The 23,597-nt window shown below is 39.1% G+C and overlaps 1 protein-coding gene across 1 annotated transcript in view; it reads right to left on the bottom strand.

Annotated features, from left to right (window-relative positions):
* LOC306958547 (SAM and SH3 domain-containing protein 1-like) overlaps positions 1-23,597 on the bottom strand; it is a gene marked incomplete at both ends in the record, with an annotated part of 517,789 nt that overhangs the window by 667 nt on the left and 493,525 nt on the right. Inside the window, 9 exons of the mRNA XM_079550091.1 lie at positions 422-553; positions 2,133-3,259; positions 8,932-9,045; positions 11,791-11,941; positions 12,656-12,865; positions 13,703-13,872; positions 14,969-15,104; positions 17,742-17,885; positions 20,452-20,523. Coding sequence (XP_079406217.1) covers positions 422-553; positions 2,133-3,259; positions 8,932-9,045; positions 11,791-11,941; positions 12,656-12,865; positions 13,703-13,872; positions 14,969-15,104; positions 17,742-17,885; positions 20,452-20,523 — 2,256 coding nt within the window. The remainder of the gene's footprint in view (positions 1-421; positions 554-2,132; positions 3,260-8,931; positions 9,046-11,790; positions 11,942-12,655; positions 12,866-13,702; positions 13,873-14,968; positions 15,105-17,741; positions 17,886-20,451; positions 20,524-23,597) is intronic.

Genomic DNA, 23,597 nt, shown 5'->3' with positions numbered 1-23,597 from the left:
TTTTGATTGCTACCCTCTTCTGATTTTTCTAAGAAGAGTGGAGAATAGTGTATTTTGAGAAATGAAAAAGGAGTACAAAACCTTTTGAAACTTTTGAAAAGTACAAAACCATTGAACTGAACTGTTCAATGTATGCCATCCTTAGCAAGCATTATGTCTGCTAGCAATCTCCTTAGAATCTCCAGGGAGTCAAAAAAAAAAAAGAAAAAGGGGGACATTCACTCTGTTTTCAATTCCTAGTTATTCTCCTTCAGGGCAGGATCTACTGTCCCTGTAGTACCCCTGTAAATGTTGCTCTTGTTGAGAGCACACAGGTAACGTTTTTGTACTATGACTCAAGAGATAGCTCCCTTTACCAGTAGGCAGAGCTTTCTAGAAGTCTGCTCATAATTAAGGAGCTTGGGTTTAAGGAAATACTCACTGCCATGCGATGCTGCTTCCTCAGCTGCTTTACCCGGATTTGGTCCATGTTTGCAGCAACATCCTTTTCAGGCTGGTCTAAGTCTTCAGAGTACCTCTGTACCAAAGCCTCAGGAATGCCACAGCGACCATGCTGAATGTTCCCAGCCAGCCAAGAAGAAAGGTGAAAGAAGTGCATCAGTATAGATCGATCAATGCAAACAAAGATGCGTGGGATGGGAGAAAAAAGGATTTTTTCTTGAGATTCATAAAACCAATTTTATTTAGCTATAAATGATATCAGTGGAATGGTGTAAAAATAGCAGTATACATCTTTCATGAGCTTTGAGATCAGTTCCAGCCTCCCTGAAATCAACAGCAAAACTCCTGTTACACTTCACTTAAACTGGGATGCCCCCAAAGGCCACGTTTTTAGATTTCAAGCTGCTGAGCAGTAACTCATTTTCATGATGATTTCTGGATAATTTTCTGAGGTTTGGTTCAACCAGTTAACTGATGTGATCCTTTGACTAAATGTTTCCTGATTCTTTAGGTGGCTAAATGACAGAGATGCCTAATCTCCAACAGCAGTGACAGGGCAAGAACTTCCAGAGACAGATTAGTGACAGAGAAGTTTACACTGAAGAACATCTCTTAAATTCTCATTTACTCTATTCACATCTCCTAATTAATTTATTCTTCACATGAAGACACTTTCCTCAGTTTAACACTATGTTGTTTGATTTATAAACAAGCTGTTGCTATATATACATTTCCTACCCAGGCTAGATACAGGCAAACTAATACTTCTTCCTATGCACTATGCCACAGCAGTTAGACCCCCTGCCCAGTTGTACTGCAGAACTCTCCCTGGCAGCTCCAAGATGACCCACTCAGGGGCGCCACCTAACCGCAAAAGACTTGTGAATCAATCAGCAACTTTATTTTGAATTGTCATGTTTCCTAGGCACCAAAAGCTACAGGCTTTTATGAGCTTAGTAATATTCTCCCCTGTGGCATGTGATATGTGGCATGTGATGTGTGACCTGTCAAAATTTGGCTGAGTTTCTGGAAGGGGTTAGAAGCATAAAATTAATGCGAGTCTGCTGCTGGCTCAATTCCGCTTTTGTAGGGTACATGAGAGGATGGTCCAGAAAAACAAGAAATAAATGAGCCTCATTTACTGACAAGGATACTTCTCCTGGGATATGGGAATACTGCTGTGTTCTGTTCTCCTTTCCAACACTGCTCATGCATTTTAGCCAGTGACTCTTCCAAGAAAACTGAAAAAGCAATCCTCGAAGGACTGGGAGTTAGAACTCCCTCCTTTCCATCATGTCCTCATGAGTATGTCCTCATCACTATGCTATCAACTTATATTTTCTCGAAAACATAACATCTACATGACTTTCTTCTTCAGCTCCACTTGCTCCACTTCCCTACAGTAGCAACAAAAGAGATGTTTTCACACTCGGTGCCACCATGGTACTGGTGGCCTGAAAAAAGGCTCAAGGTATGCCTGGGATATCTCAGTCTCTCTACAGCACATCTAAATGGTTACTTTAAACATAAGGCCTGATAGTAAAGTTAGGCATAGTTATAGAATATCCTGTGTCTTCATGATTTATAGTTTATGCAGGCTGGTTACTCACAAGAATATGACAGATACGATAAATGAAAGATTAGCCCTTGCAACACTGGTAGAAAACACTGAGGCAATGTGCTCCACTTACCTTGTCTGAGTATGGTTCTTCAGTAAGATCAATGCCTTCAGACTGCAACTTGTTTTCTATTACCATTTCCAGATCCATTCCCCTGCTACAAGAGACTTTCCTTGCTGAAGCAGGCCCTAGCTTTATCATGTGCTGCTGAACACTTTTAGTCTCTGGTTGCTCCAACAGCCAAGGTGGCAGTGAGCTAGGAGGGGTACTGGGTTCCTGTTCAGATGTCCTATGGACTCCATGAAAATCAGTGGGAGTGGATGCACTGCTCTTTTTTACTGGCAAACATGGTGCTTCTTGACTTGAATTGTTCCCACTGGGGGTCATGGGAGGATGATATAATCCATTAGTAAGGCGTTCTCGGCATTTTTTGGCAGGAACAGGTGGTGGCTGAGAGGGATTTTTTGGTTGCATTCTTGTCTCATTTGTGCCTTTTTGCTCAGCTTCTAGACCTCCCTTGAGGACCGGAGCATAGTCAGCCCGTGCAAGGTCATGAAAGCCCTTACTCTGTATTTCCAGAGGTGTCCTTGTTGCAGAATGTGTCACCAAGGCAGCCTGAGCTTCACAGTGTTTCACAGGGAGCGGAAAAGGTTTCCCAACTGCACTCTTCGTTACAGAGCACTCCAGCTCCTTACCTCTACCCTTCTGAGAACGAGCAGCTGCTTTACCCTGCTTAGGCATCAAGTTATCGACCATACAACTGCCCCCACACGACTGAGGTGGCAGGGCAGATCCAGTTGCCTTTTTTGCTGTATCCAGCGAATCCTGAGCAAAATAATCTTTCTTGCTACTGTCCTGCAGATTAGTATTGGAATCTCCCTGGAGATCATCCAGGGATTGAGATCTTGGCCATACATCCACACTCTGGGGGCCATCCAGAGTTTCATAGCTCCGACAGACAGCAACTGGTAAACTTCTACGGTTCTTCTTCAGACCCATAACAGCTGGGGGATTGACAGAGCTCTTCAGAGCACGATGCGCACAGCTCAACCGGCCTTCTTTTTCTCCTTGACGTAGAGTTTCTATTGACTTGGTCAGTGGGAGCGTAGGATAATTTGATAGCTGGTGTCTGCTGAAGTCTTTAAAGCTATGCTCACTTGATGATTTTGAGGGGAGAAGACAGGTTCTTCGGGTCTTACCTAGAAGCAAACAGATCACAATCCATCATTTAAAAAATCTACTGTGTACTAATAGTGGATCAATTCTAAACAACTCTGAAACACAATGATTCACTGGCTTTTGTTCACTCTGAACGTATGAGAACTCAGTACCATTTTAAGCATATAGATTTCTGAGTGTTAGCTTTACTAATGAAGAACTGATAATTACCATCAAGTGAGGAAAACATATTTAAAATAATTACTATCCCTTCCATTCTTCCAATGAAAAATTATCCTGTAGCTAGACCTGATATTCTATGCTTGATATATTAACAAGATTAACCCCATGCAGAAATAACTCCATTGATCTATCGTTCTTCTCCACTTTTCTAATTCATGTAGGATGGTGATAATTATATTTGTTGCCCAATTAAGTTTGCTAGATTGCTCAGGAATGCTTTAAAAAAAAAAAATAAATCACATCTATTTGTTTTAATTACATAGCTTGCAAGCAGTGTTATTTCATCTTTTAAGTAAACAACAAACTACTTTCAGTGGCAAATCAGAAAGCAGTAAGGTATTGGGAATACTGGTGTTGCACCAATCCCTCTGTGAAGTTGCTTTTAGCCACAAAAGTTTTATGGAAAAAATACTATACTATGAAACAGAGAATGGTTACAAAAGAAAGCTTCTAGAGTGACTAATCTTAGCGTTGTTCTCATTTCACATGCCTTCTCAGAATGGAAGGTCTCAGAAGCATGATGTGTTATTTTATCACTGAAGATGAGAGGACTTGAACCAATACAAACCACATGTCCTTTGTAAGCTTTACTCCATATTTTTTATGAGATATGCACCATCACTTTTAAACAGTGATTCTATCAATTCTGCTTGATAGAAAAATTTAGATCTCATTACTGTATTCATGAGTATGAAATACAAGGTCACTTCTCCAATGCTGCATAAATATATACCTTTCACAAGAAGTCAGTTTGTCTCAAAGCAGACAGCTCCTCAGGACGACAGCACATCCTGAATAATTATTTTTTCTAGTGACAAGGACACTTTTCCTCACCTACAATAAACTTTCTAAAATAATGACAGATAGCTAAAGCTTGGAACTTCTTTTTCCAGAATGTGTGTGCAGAAGCTCAGTCTAAATGCTATCACAATCCCATAATGGCAATTAATGGGTCATTTACTTCTTTAGATCTGAGAACTTTTGTTAGCTTAATTCAAATTAAATTAATCTTGTGTACTTTTGAGCAACATATACTTTCCTTTCATGCAGTTTGCCTCCAAAACTTCATCCCAAAGAAGCTTAATGCTTTGTTTTTGAATAACATACATTACTTTCTTTGAATACGAATGCTAACACACATAAGTCTTACTTAAGAATATCCTATCCCCAAAACTCCTTTTATAAAAAGGAAATACATGGTTAACCTACAAAGGGAAAGAGCTTGCTTTTTCCTCTGCTCAAGGGGTTTAAAACCAAAGCATTCAGAAAACTAGAAGTAACCTGAATTTCCTTTACTAAAGAGAAATAAGGAAATATTCCCTCTCAAAAGGGAGTTGGCCACATTTGCTGGTATGCCAGCAAGGTTATTCTGTGTAAAAGCAGTATGTGCCAACAGTGGTGAATACAAGCTTACAAGAACTCCTCTCTCAGAAGCTGTACAGCCCATAGTTCAACTGCAGCTAAATATCATCATTTCCCCCAAAATGCTAATAAAGACATATTACACATTGAGTTGGTTCCTCTACTACTACCATGTGTACAGGTAACTTAGAGAAGCAGTAGAAAGGCTTATCTACCTGCGCCTTTCTGCAGCATGAGATCGCTGCCTTCTGAGAGTAGCTTCCAAACACAAAAGACATGTTTAAGAAACATTACTTTGTAACATTAGTGCCCTGTAGTAGGAGGCAATGCAACAGTGCCCCAGACACAAATGTCAATAAGTAGTGAGTAAGGAAAGGAGTGTTTCCTCCATTACTCTCATTTTCTATTACAAGCCTAACTTCTGCAGCAATTCATAGAATCACAAAGCAGGGGTTCAGAATGTAATTCTGCGTATGCATATTTAAGCCATGAGCAACAGAAGTAGGACCACTGTGATTTCTCTTTTTCTAGCTATTCCATCCTCCCACCTGACATGCTCCTGAGAAATTAAGAAAGGTAGGTAATCAAACAGACTTTTAATTATATTTTTGTTTTCATAAGGTGGGGATGTATATTAACAAATGTCAAATGTAACATTCCCTTCATATCTTGTAAAACAAAAAAAATACCAAACTACAAGAGTTAAAGTGTACAGCTATTAAAGTTCTATACACATTTTTAATGTCAGCATTTTTGCTAGCAATTCATTCCTACGATTCCCTGATACTGTCAAACAGACTGATGCCATTCACAGTGCTGTCAGCCACAGGAGCATCTCTGACTTAAATACGTGCAGAAGGGCATAGGAGTCAGGGTTAGAACTAAAGTAACGGTGGTCCTTACCCCAAATTAATGAAAAGTTTGTACAGTTTTCAGGTTCAGATCGAGCTACAAGTGTACTTCACCCTTTTGTGTAGCATTATGCTGCAGTTTTTGTCAGATAAAGCGCCTCATTAATAGCTCACACTGTTAGAATACAGAGAACAAATCTTTCAATTCTCTGTCATCATCTGCCTCAGAAGAAAGGAAATAATCTTTGAGAGTATTTCCACAGGTACCGGAGCTGCAGAAACAATTTTCAGTGTTTTCTTCAGTCATTTTCAGTGCAGAAGATTACCTTCGGGGAATTAAGTACACAAAGCCATACACAGCATACCTGCAATGGCCTGTATATAGCCTACATTTTATTAACTTCTTTTTGCCCTATATTTCTGTGTACATTTCAAACAGCTCTACTGACACAATGAGGATGATGGTGCAAGAAACAATCCCAGACTCAGAACTTTTTTAATTAATACAAACTAGTAGGAAAACACATTGTACTAGGCCACCTTTTCTGTTGCTTCCTTTTCTGATTAATTAACACTGAACACATAAGTACTTTAGATGCCCAGTTGGCACTACAGTAATCTGGCTTCAGTTCCTGAACAAATCCTACCTAATAAAGTCATGGTTTGTTTGCCTCTTCAGCTCCCTGCATATGAAATTGCCATTGTCTTTAAACCCCTTCCCTCCTTACAAAACTATGCACTGCAACAGGAGAAGGTTCAAAAAGGATGGATGACCAGAGATCCGATATGTAATGAATAATTAACAGGATTTAGACTAGAAAACAGATGACTTGAGGAGCATGAGGTCTATACACAGACACTGTTAGGTATGGAGACTCTAAGGAAGACAAGGGATTTTCATAAAAAACAGATTAAGGAAATGGAACGCAGTGAACTGTACAAAATTCAGGGAGTCTTTAAGTTCCTAAGTGATTAATTCTCCAAAAGTGCCTTAGGAAGCCTCAGATATCACTTACACTGTCGTCCTCCTTGATACCTGCTTTTGGCTGATTCCTGAAAGAAGTAGATTTCTGATAAGATTTCCAAATGTGTCTTGGACAGACAACACTTGTATGTACGAGAAGCCCAATAACTGCACTGTAGCACAATCTAAAGGAGAGCTCTCTCTATGCCTCTTTTTGAACTGAAAACTGATCTAAATAGACTGATGATATGACCCTACATAGTTGCCTTCTGCTCTTACTTTCTTCCTGTCTAGAACTGAATAGGTCACAAAAATTATGTTCCTTGCTCTCTGCAAATTGGAATAAAATCGCAATATTGCCCTAAGTATTTCTGCATCGAGGTCCAGAGAAGTACCTAGATGAATTATACCTGTACCACTGCCAGCAAACCAGTATATGGCAAACCATTTTTAATCCATACACTAAGGTGAGATGAATGACTGAACTGATGCCAAAAGGTACAACATCAGCCCAGAACAGGACGCTACTCACTAAAACATTATGTAAAATAATTCTCCAGGAAATGTGAAGATCAATTTCTTCTCACAATGCATTTCTTTTTCCTCTTTATGAAAAGCACTTTATTATTGCCAATCTACACATTACAGTGTTTATCCTAGACAAATTATTATGTTTTAATAGATGAGCATCCAATTATTTTGAAAACAAAATACATGTAAGCATTTATGGTCTATGAGCTTTGCAAAGAAGGTGGAGCACATGCCAGATTAACCATCTGTGACAAAATATTTGAATGAATCCCATACTGAATATTCTTTTCATCATGTTTTTCAAAACAATTACTAAAAACATTTTTGAGCAAAACCATACAGAAAGCCATAGATGAAAAGCAATATAAAAGCCATTAGAAGCATTTCACACTCTGCAAAACTCAGATAGAAATTACAGGTTAAATGTAAGAGTAAGTATCTAAGCAGAAAGGCAATAACAATTGCTTTCTAAAGATTTTATTATATTGTTAAAATAAGGAAAATATACAGGCAGCAATTTAATGTCAGTGCTGTAGCTACCATTTTGATGGCATCTAGAGATAAAAAGGAAAGAAAATTGTCACATGCCATATATGTAGCTATGATTACATTTCAGTATGCCTGCTGCATGAGAATTCATGTTAACAAAAAATTCCCTCTGCTTTCAGGAATTTAGTGCACTGCTAATTTTGGGCACACAGCTTCAAAGCAAACTGCAGTGTTCTTCAATAAACAATTACCTCTGAGTGGCAGACTGACAGAAAATGCCTATGGTAAATGAAAGATCTTTAGCTCTTACTTTAAATGTGAGAAATGGCTACCAAAGGGAGCACACAGTGTCTCTGTTTATTTTGTTCTTAGTTTCTTTTTTATGTTTGTTGTTCATGCTAGTGATGAAACCAGGCTGTCTGAGGCCAAACCAGTGCTCAAAAGCTTAGATTGATAATGCCAAACACAAGTGTAACCCAAACTGATTTCATCTCTTTTAATATTTCATCCTTAGTCAAGTATTTGTATTGATTATGCCACTCCTCAAGTAAACATAATAATCACAAAAAGGAATCAGTATTATCAAGTGTCTCAGTAATTTTCAGTGCATCACCTTCCAAGGATGAAAGACAAGGTAAGTTAAATTGACAGCATAAGAAGTTCTTCCTTTATTGTCGTTCATTTTCTCACTAACTTCTCAATTACTTAACTTGCTAACCACTCATTCATACACTAAATAGTCCTAAATTTGTGCAGCTGTTCTCTTATCAGATGAGAATGCAATGTGTAACCTGAGTAGATTATAAAAATCACAATAATAAACAGCCTAAACCACAGCACGTTTCTTATGAACTGCTTTTGTATAGGTTTAGAAGAAATTCTCCTAAGTATAGTGTAGCTCAAAGACTTTTCCATTGCCAGTGGTCTCTTAGCAAGGCTAAGCAGAGCAAGCCTCATGAGGCATGGCTGCACAGGGCTCTGGTAAAGAATGAAGAAGTCAGAAATGGCAGAGACAGCATCTCTTGTTTTAAGATCACAAAAAAAATAGAAAATGATTTGTGAAACGTGATTTGTTATCTATCAGTGCAAACAAATATATTAGAAATGATAGAAATGAAAACCAATGGCCCCAACGAAGAGGGAAAGAGGCAGCCAGAGTGAGGGAGAAACTCAAGCATGAAGTCATAAGCTAGGAGCAGGAGCAAAAAGCATAAGAATTTATCTACTGAAAACAGCCTATGAGGATTGTAAGGCTTGTTGCTATCATTAATACCATTCTCCAGGTTTTCACTGCTTTCATAGCAGCCAGAATCCCGAGGAGAGCATCCAGCTAGGCCTTGACCTTCAATGAGAAGTTTCTCCTGAGATCCTGACTGGTCGCTGTTACCTAGAGGAAATGAGAATGTGGTGAAAACAGAGGCAGAGACTTCAGCTGAACTTCTCAACTTTTTGTTTCTAATATTATTTTCACTGTTAGAACAACTATAATAGATCAGATTGTAAGAAAAGAGTGAGCATTAGCAACGGCCATCACAAAGGGATAAACATTGTCTCAGGCATTCATCCCAAACAGCCTCTACTTAAGTTTCAGAGGGCAGCGCTGTACACAATGAATGAAAGCAAAAACAGCTGTGTGTGCCCCTTAGCTGCTCTGAGTACAAGTCCTACAACTTAAAACCACCAAAATCCATTTAAAATGAACATAGAATTGGAGGGATTGGAAGAGACCTCTGGTGATCACCTAGTCCAATCCCTTGCTAAAGCAGGTTTCCTACAGTATGTTGCATAGAAAAGTATCGAGATGGATTTAGAATACCTCCAGAGAAAGAGACTCCAAAATCTCTCTGGGCAGCCTGTTCCAGCGCTCTGTCACTCTCAAATAAGCTTTCCTTTATGCTTCTGTGGAACTTCCTATGTTCCAGTTTGTGCCCGTTGGTCTTTGTTCTGTCTCTGGGCACTGCTGAAAAGAGCATGGCCCTGTACGTTTGATTCCCACCCTTTAGATATTTAATAAGTATTGGTAAGATCCCCTCTCAGTCTTCTGTCCAAGCTGAACAGACCCAGAGCTCTAAGCTCTTCCTCACAAGGGAGATGCTTTAGGCCCCTTATCATCTTTGTGGCCCTCCGCTGGACTCTCTCTAGAAGTTCCCTGTCTTTATCTGAGCCCAGTACTCCAGATGTGGCCTCATCAGGGCAGAGTAAACAGGGCAGATAGCTTCTCACAACCCACTGGCCATGCTCTTTTTAATACGCCTCAACAGCTATGCACCCTACAGCGTCAAAGTTTCTTCAAAACAAAAGCAAAAAGTGTGATGGAGAATGATTTATTTAATAAATAAATAAATAAATCCCAACCCCGACCTATTTTGCTGAAGGAACCAAGAAGAAAGATCAGGAATAAGCCTGGCAAAGTTACATAATGCCCCCTAAGGAATGGGGAAGGGACAATTGAGAGACTGGTTGTAAAAAATTCCCTCCTTCCTTGGTCAGGAAGGCAGCACTCAAGTCTGATCCAGCCTAGGCTGTTTAGACTGGATTCTGGGAATTCATTCACTGCATTCAGTTGGAAACCATGTTTTGTAAAGGGACTAAATCTGGAGTTGAGGATACAAACTTAATGTTTATGTTACATTCTCTGCCCCACCCTGTCCCCCCCAAAAAATAATAAAAAATCATTATTTTGATTTCTATTCTAAGCAAATGAATGGTAATTATGGAGTAAAAAGAAGTGCTTCTGCTCCTCCCAGGTTCCAGCAGTCAGGCTTCCATTCTTTCTGCTCATCATCCTGACTTGGAGTTGGAATTCATACTTTTCAGCCACCACATCAAATAGTTCAGGTTTTCAAAACAAAATTGAAGGTCCCTAAAAAAATGATTACTTCTGAGAAGTGAACATTTTAAACAAATCTGAAAATGTTAAAAAGAAACTCACATGAGGTGGCAAAAAGCTCCTTTGATTCTAATGAAAAGAACCCAATTCTGCAGTTGCTGTTTTACTAATGTGTGGCAAAAGGCGTAGAAAGTCTGGATGCCTCTCATCAAACAAAGAAACAAACTACATGCTGGCAACAATTTGGGCCACAAAGCACTATCCAGAGACAGTGACCACTAATCTCTTTACAACAGAATTATTTCCCACTTAATAAGCAACTGTTTAAATTGTTACTATGGCAGTTTCAGCTAAAAGACAGGATTTCCCACAGAAGCAGTGGAGAAAGTACTTCCAGAATTCATTTCACTGATTCTGATTTCTGGGATACTACACTTCTGCCAGGATTTACGGATGGAGAGGAAATTCAGTATATCTTAGCTTGCTTTAACTAGGTACTGAATGCACCTGCATTTCTGTCTCAAGCAAGACTTGCTTTTTAAATAAATGATTCTATTCTACCATGACCTTTGGCTACAACATAGACAGTAACCTTCTTCCTCCTGTGCAGGGATGATCCTAACCAGTTTAACTGTCAGGGCTTACTCTGCGTTCTTTTACCTTTACAACTTGCCTGAGACCATCTGCACTACAGGCAGAATTGCACTGCTGCATATTAAACAGTTGGACCACTGCCTTTCACTCTTTGCACCTGACCAATCTTTTCTCCATTTGAAAATCGCTGTATTGTTGCATGTGCAACTTATGGCTACCTGTGTAATCTTGCAAATCAGACAGGACAAGAATTATATGCATGTGCAGATAAAACAAGACAAAGTTTAAATCACATTATCTTTCTCTGCAGAATTCTAGGCTTTGATGTTTTTCCCACCCTTGATAACCTTAATCTCTTTCTCTAGCTAGAAGTCTCTTCTTCACTATTTGCCTTGCCTCAGCTTCCTACTCACAGTAAGTTACGTCAAGATTTATTCTTGAACATCAGCGTTCTAACGTACAGGTGATGTAATTTGACATCATTTGGATAATCTGGGTATGCAAGGCTTACATAAACAAAGAATTCTGGCAGAACAAATACAAGTCTTAAGTCATTCCTCAAAAATCTAAATGTTGTTATCCAGGAAGACCCTGGAAATAACTAGATTAGGATAAAAATGTCAAAATCTGGGAACCAGTTCTCTGCTGTAAGGGTTTCTAAGCTGGTAGAGCTCCAGTGAAACTGAAAACCTCAAACATCCCACGTACTGTCATACTCCTGTAGATGTTCCACAGCTGTGAGGAGAACTGCTCTGTGCTCAGGATCTCGGATGTTCAGTTCATCCAAATCCTCTTCTTCTAAAAGCTTGAAGGTATCCAGATCTTCATAACCATTGAACAGAAAAGTGGGCATGTGCTCCTGTATAAGATGAAAAAGGTAGAACAGAAAAATTAACTGTTAGGCAACATTCAACTTACTTTGGCAATAAAAGTATTAGGGGAGATTTTCACAATCAGCAAAAATTAAAATAATAATAAAAATTCAGTAATTTCACAAATGGAAAATACTCTGTAACAGCAAATTTATAGGATTACAGCTTGTATAAAAATTGCTCAAAGTTCAGGAAAGTAGCTGTGCCAGACCAGAATGCTACGCATGTTTTTGTATTTGGAATGTACTGCATTATCTGGCCCGGGCAGCACACTACTCAGATGCACAGATAGCACAGCTCTGTACAAGCACACTACAACATATTAACCCTAGGCCACATTCATTTACTTCCAGCCCCCTGAATTAGGTCGTGGAAAATAACCTGCTCTTTAACAGGGTAACTACGGTTCTGCTTTTGAAGAATGTTAGCTTTTAGCCATACTACATCTGGACTTACAACTACAGTGTGCTCTCTGGGCACATACAACCTGCAGACATCTTACAAGCCAGCAGCTCTTCATCAAGCCTGATGGGAGTTCTGCTTGGCCTTAGCTATTTTCATTTTGTAGCTAAGACCTGACTCTGTTAAGTAGGGTCGCGTTCACATTATGAATCTGATGAACAAGTTCAAAACTAACAAATCCAGAAGTGTGGCTCATCCCACAAGCAAAACTCAAGGGTAAACAGACAGAAAATGCAGACCTTTAAGTTGATGCGATCCAAGAGATCCTCAACTGACTTGGGTTGGGGTGGTCTGCTTTTTCGGCGTCTCCTGGTGGGCCGCTTCGGCTTCTCCTCCTCTTCATTTAACACATCCACATAGATAAATTTGAAAGTGCCAACTTTGTTGTTCAATAGGCCCATCCAAGTGCCCATGGGGGGTTTGCTGATGATATCAATGATATCACCTTTCTGCAGACCAAAGATGCAAGAAAGTCAACGAGGCACGTTCTGTGACGGATGTTCAGGCAAACCCACCACTTTCCCTTAGTTTTTAATATACAAAGAATGGACAAAGCGCAGTACACAGCAAGGAAAAAATTCTTCAGTTTTCAAAAGCTTTATCAGACCTTTTGCAAGGATATCCCAATTACACTTTATCCACAAAGAGAACAGTGACAAAAGGGAATTAGGTGACATGACTAGGATCACAGAGCAAGTAAACAGTAGAACGTGGAATGGAACACAACTCTCCAGATTCAGAAACCCACTTGCAGTCCAATTTGTACAATGTCTCTATGTGGTGCAACTGTCTCAAACTGGTGCAAATAAGAACAGTCTCAGACCACTCAGTGTGTAAGGACACAAATCTTGCACAAGTGTCATTAAAGCTCATGGTTGAAATTCATTATTTGAGATGTCTCTGAAGGACACTGTATAGAGGTACAACCACATTTCTTCCACTGATTTTGAAAATAGTTCTACTGATTGACTAGTCCGTTGCAGAAGAAAAGTATGTTTCCAATGTTTCAAAGAAAAGTCTTGCAAAAGACAAATTAATGTGAATTACATATATTTTTCCCCAGAAACCAAAGCTGCCAACTTGTGTGGAAATTTTAGTACATTCTGCAACATTTTGCTGTAATTCGAGCAACTATTTAATGAATAAGATGAGTTAAGAAGCTTAAAAAACCCCAAATGTAGCCTCACTAGAAGAGAAAGAATTGTACAGTTCTCACAAAAAATTCTTAAAGAAAGAGCTTTGCCTAAATAAACATATGATCCCTTAAAAACAAACACAGCTGGTACCTTGAGCTTCAGAGAGTCTGTATCATAAGGACTTGGAGTAAAATCAGTGTGAACCCTGGCTCTTCCACAGAAAGGTCCTCTGTAAGGTGGTTCTTCATCATCCCCATCTTCTGATTTCACGCTCTCCCTGTTGCTGGTTGAGGAATCTGTTGTACTGACTGTCTGACCACCTAAGCACATGTGAGTGACAGACATTATCAGAACACACCAGAAGAATCTCTTCGTTAAGAAAATTCATTAACAGAGACAAGTTCGAAAGAGCAGTCAGAGCTTCCTAGGAAATGTGAATTTTTTTTCTAGAAAATGTCATGGAAGTTAAAACTCCTTAAATGTTATTTCTTAGACATACCTGTGATGGGAATTAATCTACTTTGTACTCCTGTTTTCCCAAATTCACCTCCTTGATATTTAACTGATTAACTACTATCTCATCTGTAGTACACCACAGGCAATGTCATCTTTCTGCAAAGTTTTGTCCATTAAAAAAACAACAACAACAACAACAACATACTGATGTGAGCTTTTAATTCTGTCTGAAGGTTCCAGAACACCCTTTATGGCCAGTTTTCTGGCAACACTTTGTACTGATGTCAAAAAGATTATTTTCAGAATACACTTTCAGTTATTTAAAAATCGAGCTTTCTCTTTAGTGTTTTTCCTCAGTATGCTCTTGGCTTCTATTACTAATTCACAGAAGCAAATTCACCCCATCTGCATCCTGCCTGAATTCCGTGTTACGCTAGAGACAATCTTAACCAGAGAGGTTTTAAGTAATACTTATCTATCTAGTTAATGAGAAAACCATAACATCTCTCCAGAGGGAAATGCAAAACAAAAACAAAAACGCCCAGCAGGAGCTCTCAGGAGAAGTCTAGCGTAAAGATATGCCTGTCCTCTAGTGACCTTTTATCTGGAATGGAAAAAGCACTCTGACTGCGCTGTTACAGGCGAATGGCTCTAGCTCTCATTTAAACCAGCTGTATTACAACAGCAAGGACCCTGCAGATGAAGCCAGAAAGGAGCATTTCACCTTTCCAGGGCTCTGTATAAATGCAGAGCAAAAACAGTCTCTGCACTGGTTAGCTTACAGCCCTTTGTAAAATCTTAGTGATTAACACTTTTTGTTTGTTCGTTTGTTTTGTTGTTGGTTTGTTTTTTACTTATAACCACTGCCCCTCCTTTGCTCTTCTCTGATTCTGTTTACTGCGGAGATCTCTGCTCCTTGCAACCACAGAAATGAAGCAACGCAATTACAACAGAACTTACTCATTGAGCTCTGACCACTTAAGGAACTCCTCAGGCTCTCGACTGAGCCACCAGCTTTCAGCTTGGGTTTGTCCAGGGAGTCAGTGTCTGGCGGCGGCGACTGTGGAGAACCTGGTATGACTCCAGGGCTTGACTCCTGAAAAGCATTGAACCATTTTGTTTGATAAAGGAACATAAGCACTGACAGGAGCTGCTCATTCACATTTGGGAACTTCTTGTATTTTCCTGCTCTTTACCAGACAGGAGGAAATCTTTTACATTTATCAACTTAATTAGTGGTATTCAGCTGTGGCAGACACCCCACTTTATTAGGCATGATGGCAAGCACAGCAGACTGAAAAGGCTAGAACTCTAAGTAGAAAGAAATAATACACAAAACTCTAAATTCAAAGGTTTAAAAACTCTTTGTTTGTTTGTTTGTTTTTAGCAGCACTACTTGCAAACAGCTGAAGTTGAATTCAGCTTTCTGAGACAGGATTATTTACAAGGGTGAATACGAACAAATCAGACAATACAAATCAGACACCCAGCAAAGTATGAAGGCTGCCTCGAAAGCGATGCCTCTTCTTTTATTGCATTGGTACAGCAGTAGACATTGAAGCTCCCCACCAATATTCCATTACATTTTGTTGCTGCGTGACAGACAGCAGCAGAGGGGCAGTCTGAAACAATGGCACCTGACATGGAAGTGCTGATGAAGCAAAGGTGTGGAACTCAATTCCTCCATGCAGAAAAACATCCAGTGGATGTGAACACAGTGGAGGTTGTGGGTGGTGCATTCCAGCAGTGGAGACAGTAATGTGAAAAACAAGCTGGGATCTGAATAGCCATGCAGATTTTGATGACTGTGGTATGCAGACTCTCCTTCATTGTTGGCGAAAATGCATAACAAATAGTGGTGACTACATTGAAGAATAGCATTTTGTACCTGTGAATTTGCTCTATCAGATAGTGTTATTGTGCCCTTTGTACCTGTTGCAATTTCCATAGAAATAAACAGGAGGTATTACATTCAGTGACCTACGTACACTTTTGCATGTAATTGATATTTTTCTTCATTTATCAAGGAAAGCACAAACTAACTAGGAAATGCGGATTATGCATAACATAAATAATACACATAAACATAAATGCATAAATAGAGAAATTATTTTGCTACATATGCAATGGGCAAGCAATTTCATTTTTGTTCAGTTAAGCATTGCAGAAAATCCAAACGGTCTTTCCTAGCCTGAAATTCTGTTAGCCACTGTGACACACAGTTAAAGCAAAGCAGCAGATTACTTGTGGCCAGAGCAATTTTTGCTTGTTTTCATTGAACGCAGGCTGGAATATTGGCATAGTTTAAGTCATGCCAGAAAGAAAATATTCTAAAATGACTGTGCCAAAAAGCTGGAAAACAAAAGCAGCTTAACTTGCAAGCAAGAAAAGTTTTTTGTGTTGATGTGCTGAAGTGTTTAGATGAAACCTATTATTTGCATGCTGCACAATCATCAGAAAAAAAGTCATCACAACATATGACTTCAGAGGTCAAGTCAACCTTGGAGAGAGCTACAGAGCACAAGTGTTGCTAACCCACTGTAAATTGATTTTTCACTGTATCCCTTCCTTAGGGAGAGTTTCAAGAGAGGCACCTTAAGGCCAGTCAGTCTGACCAAAGCATCTTAAATCACACCATTAGACAAAATGTTTTTAATATAACTGAAATGTAACCATAACTGTGGCACAGTCTCTCGTTATCAATGAGTAGGGGTAACAGTCCCACAGGGAAAGGAATTCAAATGTTGCTGTGCTTTGCACAGATCTGGTCATCTATCTGCCTACTATGCCATCTCCACATTTTGCAGTTTGGAGTTGTTATTCTGAATCTTATTAATTGTAGCTCCTTCTATACCCAACAGTATTTTGCGTGAAACACTCTCTCTGGTGCAGCATGACATTTCCGTTTCCATTTCTGCTCCTCTTACTGCAAGCAATCCTGGCTATTCAGCAACTGGTAAGAAGCCACTTGGGGGCAATGTCCGCCAGAGAAAGCTCTGCTATTACTTATACATTTCAATGGTTTCCTAAGCTATTACTTACACATTTCAGTAGTTTTAAACAAATTCTGGAGAGTGTTTGACACTTCACCAGTACAAAGAATCCAAAGTATATCAAAAGGGATGTTTACAGAAAAAGACAGCAATTATTCCTAGGCCACTAAAATTCAAAATCTTATTTACAATTAATGTACTTCAGGTTTGCCTTTAAGACAAAATTCTATAATGGAAGAATAAAATCTTCTGTGGCATACCTCTTCTGACTGCATTGTGCATCAGTTTTAATAGGCTGTTACAGCGAGCAAGCTATGATGGAGAACAGCTCTGTAACAGTACAGAGGCACTGTGAATGTGAAGTTACGCTGGGATTTTAAACTAAGGTGTAAATTGCAGATTAATAGATATTTCTTTGACCCCATGTCACTGGCCAGCTCTCCTAATAAATAATGATGATAGACAAAGAGATGGAAACACAGAGCAAGATGTGTAACGCCATCAACCACAGGCTTCTGCTGATGAGCTACTTGAATGAAAATCTGAAATGCATTTTCATGGTTGTGCTTCTGTAAAAGAAGCCATTTCACAGTGAGGGATTTTATGAGAACATAGGAACAAGCCACAGCACGTACTCTTGTTAGAAGTTTCTTTACATATGCCTTGTAATACCTTGAAGCATGGTAATCGATATTGATTATCACTTCTGTTAAGTAGAATCCACTGCAGATCTTACATACCTGCTCAGACAGAGAGCTGCTGTATTTTTTAGACATCCTCTTCTTCATGGTTTCTTTCACAGATTTCACCTTTTTACCCAGAGATATACGGGAGGCAGAGGGTGATTTGATTACTTCTTTATAAGCAAAGTCGCCTTCCTTGCCCTGTAAAATAAAAAAGGATTTATGCCCATAAAATACAAAATATAATTTTTTGACAATCCAGCAGAGGTACCCAGGCTGACACAGGATGCATCTTGCTTACTGCTTTAAATTCACTTTTGAGATGTTGTGCTAGCACTGTAACAGTTTGCCCTACCTTATTCTTAAGGCCTGACTGGTAACCTTTTCTGTAGACACTGTGTAGTTGGTGGTGGGCTGTGTTAGCATGCCTTTATTCCTTTGAGTTTCAAGTAAGCAGGTAATCTGACAGGACAAATCAACAACTTCAAGCTAAGCCCTACCGATGGGACATCCAATAGCAGTTTTTTTCTCATGTGGGTCAGTATTGTAGTATTACAGCTTAACAGGACTTGGGGTACTTCTGAGACACTGGCGATATATTTATGCGTGAAACACTAGCCATATATATATATATATACACAAACCCTTACATACAGATATACACACGTACATAGACACCTTTATTTGCGTACTCAAATTCACCTTCTATTTTCAGACAGGCAATCAGCTAACATCTCTTGATGAGCATCTTTATGGTTTTACTGTGAACTATTTAAAAAAAAAAAAAAAAAAAAAAAAAAAGCAAAAATACTACCAGATCCACAATTTCTGGTAAAAGGTGGCACTAGTACCTTCTTGAAACATGCACACAGGTTGCTACCAAACTAAATTAGCTGGTCCACATATAGCAACAAAAGCCAGCTGCTTTGAACGTATTTAACCTTTTCTAAACTAGCTTAAGATACCCAGTATTTACTTACACCACAAGTGCAGGCAAAGAATTACCATGGATCAGCTAACACTGAAGAATTTTTATGACTCAGCCCTTTTTCATATTTTCTAGGCAGCATGATAAACACAGTACTTCATTCTACGTTATTTCAGGAACTACAGCAAGGCATCTCTTTAAGAGTTACTACCAGCACTTCCGTTGGCACAGATGCAAGAAAAATCACAATGCAAAAAGGATCAAAATCTCATCAGTAGCAGTCAGGTTGACAACTGAATTTGGTCTCTGACTTAATCCTTTAGAAGAAAATTTAGATACACAAAGTAACACACACTAAAATAAGCGTACATTGCATTCTACATAAATGAGTTATCTATTTCCTCCCCTATACTTACACCCTATGCTTATACCCTATACTTATTTACTTTTACTTTTTTTTACTTATTTACTTTACTGATGTCTGTCAAAAAGTTTATCTGAAGGTCAGCTGACAACTAATTAATGAACATCCTAACATTTTTTCCTTGATAAGTTGATTGTGACTGTAACTTGTTTGATAACTTTTCATCTTTCAGCAGAAATTAAGGACAACTACTTGCTTTACCTTTTTTGGAAAAAAACAACAAACAAACCAACACACCCAAGATGTTTAGGTTAATGGACTTCAAAATGTTTTCAAAAAGTCCAACCCAACCTTGATCTGCATTCACTAGTCTGGGACTCTGTGCCTGTCCCACCACTGGTTTTAGTAGGGAAATTACAGACTTCACACTTTCCTATATCAAAAACACAGTATGAACAGATCAAATTACCTATGTATAAAGATGATCAGTGCATGTTTGAACTGTTTTGCTGAGTTGAAACTTGATGAATATAATGATGAATATCCGCTAACAGTTTTGGACAATGAAAAGGGAATTTATGATTTTAAAACCAAACAAAACTATCCATTAAAAAAAAAAAATCCTCCAAAAAGCAAAGAAACAAAAACCTCAAATCACCACCACCAAAAAGAAACCCCAACCAGCTCACTGAATGCTAGTGTATAGAATGTTCTGAAATTTACATTTTATTTAAGTGAACAAAGAAGCTACTGGAGCCAAAGTTAAAACAGAAACAAAACAATATATGGACAAAAAGAAAAAAAACATGTTGACAATTTCATTTGATAAAATGTTCTGGCTCGTTTCTGTTGTATTATTTTTGGCTATGGATTGACCAACAGCAACACTGGGATTGACACGAGTAACACAAAATGGAATCAATTCTCCAGAGAGTTATTTTATTATACGTAAATGCTCTCTTAAAGACAAAGATTTCTGAGATCAATTGAGCAGCATCCAGAACAATGGGGTCCTGGTCTACTCCTCCAGAACTATTAAATATAATGAGAAAAGAAATAATCTGTATCGTGTGACTTCTACCCAAATAATCTGCAGAACTTCACTGAATGAAGTCGGTTTCATTATTTCAAAAACGTTTTACCAATGGAGTATAGTGATCATATGTTTTGCCTGAGGTGATGCTATGAGGAAGTCAGACACAGGAATAGCTCACAGAGGCGCCTCCCAGATCTGCACTTTGATCACTTGTTCTTGCCTCCTAACACATACAGTATATAAATACTTACGCATACATGGATATGGGCGGATATGTTATTCTCAAAGCTAAGGAAGTCTGTGGTTAACAAAGATACTTTGCTTTCTTGGATTCTCAAACTGCTATTACGGACCTAAATTACACTTCAGTCTATTATAACTCTATTGCGCATTTCATTTTATGCTATTTCAAGCCTCTGCTTTTTTGTCTTATACTCACCATTTGGTCAGAATTGTTTCCAATATGAAGGGAACGATTCGTCAAGTCAAATCCTCCAAAGCTGCAGGTTCTCTGCAAAAAAAAAAAAAAAAAAAAAAAAAAAAAAAATGATGGAAACAGTTTTATCACAGTGATTGCTCACTCAAAATACTGTGATTTGGAGAACACCAGTGAAAGCACATACATCTGCAAAAATGGAAACAAGCAAAGAAACAAAAGGATGGGAGATCATAAATCTAGAATGCTGTTAAAAGCAATTTGAGTCATTTGTCTTTTCCAGAGACAACCCCTTGGCATAAGGTCTGCTGCTGTTGAGTCATCTATTGCCGGCTCTTGATTTTTAAAAGAAAATAGACTTTCTGGTCTGAGGAAATTGTTGATGTTATGCATCAAGTTTTCCACATTGTTAGCAACTCCACCTCAGTACTCTCATCTGCCTTCATCATTTATTTCACAGTAGCAGTGAAACAGAGAACCACCAACATTTCAAAGCACTGGATAACCTACCTTCTGGGAATACCTCTATACACTTAATTTCCACAGAAACAGAGGGAAGTGGTTGACACACCTGAAGGCTGTGCTATCATTCAACAAGATCTGAACAGACTGGGTGAGCTGGGCAGAGAGGAACCTAATGAGGTTTAACAAGAGCAAGTGTGGAGTCTTGCACCTAGGGAGGGGATGACCTATAGGAGAGGAGCTCTGTGGAGAAGGACCTGGGGGTTCCGGTGGATAACAGGTTGGCCATGAGATAGCAGTGTGGCCAGATGGCCAAGAAGGCCAATGGTATCATGAGGTACATTAAAAAGAGCGCAGCCAGCAGGTTGAGCGAGGTGATTCTCTTCCTCTACTCTGCCCTGGTGAGGCTACATTCTACAATACTGTGTCCAGATTGGGCTCCCAAGTTCAGAAACATGAGGGATCTCCTAGAAGAAATCCAGTAGAGGGCCACAAAGAACATTAAAAGCCTGGAACATCTCCCATATCAGGAAAGGCTGAGTCACCTGGGTCTGCTCCGCCTGGAGTAAAAAAGACTGAGAGGGAATGTGATAAATGTTTATAAATATCTAAAGGGAAGTGGAAGGCAAATGGATGAGGCCAGGCTCTTCTCAGTGGTGTGTAGCAAGGACAAGGAATAATGGCCTAGAACTTGTACATAGGAAGTTCTGTACTAACACACCGAAGAGTTTCTTTACGGTAGGGGTAACAGAGCACTGGAACAGGTGGCCCAGAGAGGTTGTGGAATCTTCATACAAGGACATATTCAAGTCCCATCTGGACGCCTACCTGCGCAACCTATTGTAGGGTACCTGCTTTATCAAGGCATTGGACTCAGTGATTTTGAGGTCCCTTCCAACCCCTGTGATTCTGTGAAGTGCCAGAGGCCTTGTAGGGTAAGTACTTGGTAAAAGGAGTGAAAAAACAATCCCCGCTTATCCATAAGCATTGTGTCCCAGTGATTCAGTAAACCCTAATTCCAGATTAGGTATTTACAATTACAGCACTATTGGAATATGGCAGCTCTGCTACTTCTCAGAGAAAGTATATCATATTTGCAGTGGCACAATCACTTGAGTGACTCAGTTTTCGCTGAATGCATAGAAGCACTTTATCATAATCATCCTGCATGAAAAAGAAAATCAGCACTATGACATCATTTTCCTTCTAAGAGCAGAAGATAACCAAACTCAATACAGTCGCATTTCCACAGCCAAAACCAGACTGTTAGATGTGAGACAATCAGGAGGCATAGAATCAGCAACTCTGTAAATTCTTAGGGCCTGAACTACTCAAGACAATAACTTTAAAGACACTCTAAATCTCAGCTTAAGACACTCTTAAGCACAAGATGAGAACTACAAAGGATTACTCAGTTAGCCTTGTGAGTGTGTACTTGGGAAGACTCACTGCCTGAAAACCACCAGTCTTCTTCAACACTTTGACAGAAAGAAGCAAACTCCATAAAGCACCACTTAATAAACAATTAGATCAGTTACTTCTACTAACATGAACATTCTTCTTGTTCCATTCACTACTTACCAACATACACATTAACTACTTTTCAAGAGTTTTTTTTTCCTGGCTTTACACTGAGTGCTGTACTCGTCACAGCTACTGAAACACAAAGCCAGCTTTGTCTAGGCCTCACACACATCAAAAAAAGTACCGTAATTTGAGATCAAGAACAAGTAATAAGATCACCTTTTAAAGAACAACACGTTTAGCTGTGAGTAATGCTGTCCTGTAAAGAGTCCATTCTAACCAATCCTATCGTGTATGGTAATCCCAACAACGAAGAAAGGACATCTGCAACTACTCTGAGCAAACTCATCTGTCAAACCAGCCAAAGCTCCTCCTACAGCAGCCTCACGAGATCAAAACATCTGTTGGTTAAAAGTTTCTGAGTACATGTACCACATTAAGGATTCTTCTTCTTTCATTACGGACCTTCCCATACATTTAACATCATCTTGTGTCTTCAGTTCCAGTAATGACCCTGGAAATTATGTACCAAACAAAAGGTCTGTGGATGAGGAAAGGAATATTCAATGGAATGGCCATGCAATCCAAATCATTATATTTCTGGGAGAAAAGAAAAACTGATGCTATTTGAAAATTCCATGCACGTCCAGGTCACTGAAACAAGTATAATAAATGACAAAAATGAATGGCAAGGCAAGACAGAGTGACCAATTCCACTGAATACATAGGCATTGCAATTTCTCTGAGGTTGCAGCAAACAAACACTACGTGTTTCTAAGAAGGACTGGCATTAGCTGAAGTTTGTTTCAGGAAGAAGTGCAGTGGAAAAGCTTGTAAGAGCAGTGTGTTTCCACCATTTATTTCGTTTAAATGAGGCTGGAGAAGCAGTTAACAGAGGAGTTCCTCAACAACAACAAAATTATCCATTTCTTCTCTGACTGTATCCATGTGAATAAGTAAAAGTCATTCCAGCTGGTTTTCACAATGAATTGACTGTAGTTAAGACTACTTTCTAGAAGAACTGAAAAGCTTGTTGCTGGTGTCTGTATTTACAAAGACAGCCTTAGAAAGCATTTCTAAACAATGCAGCATCTCCAGCCCATATGCTCTTTTGCCTGAGATACCACCTACTTACTGTTCAACCCTCAGAAGGACAAATCAGG

This window comes from Tetrao urogallus (assembly GCF_951394365.1).
Source record: "Tetrao urogallus genome assembly, chromosome: 2".
Lineage (NCBI taxonomy): Eukaryota > Metazoa > Chordata > Aves > Galliformes > Phasianidae > Tetrao > Tetrao urogallus.
The sequence above is the reverse complement of the archived record's forward strand: the minus strand, read 5'-3'. Positions and strand labels throughout refer to the sequence as shown.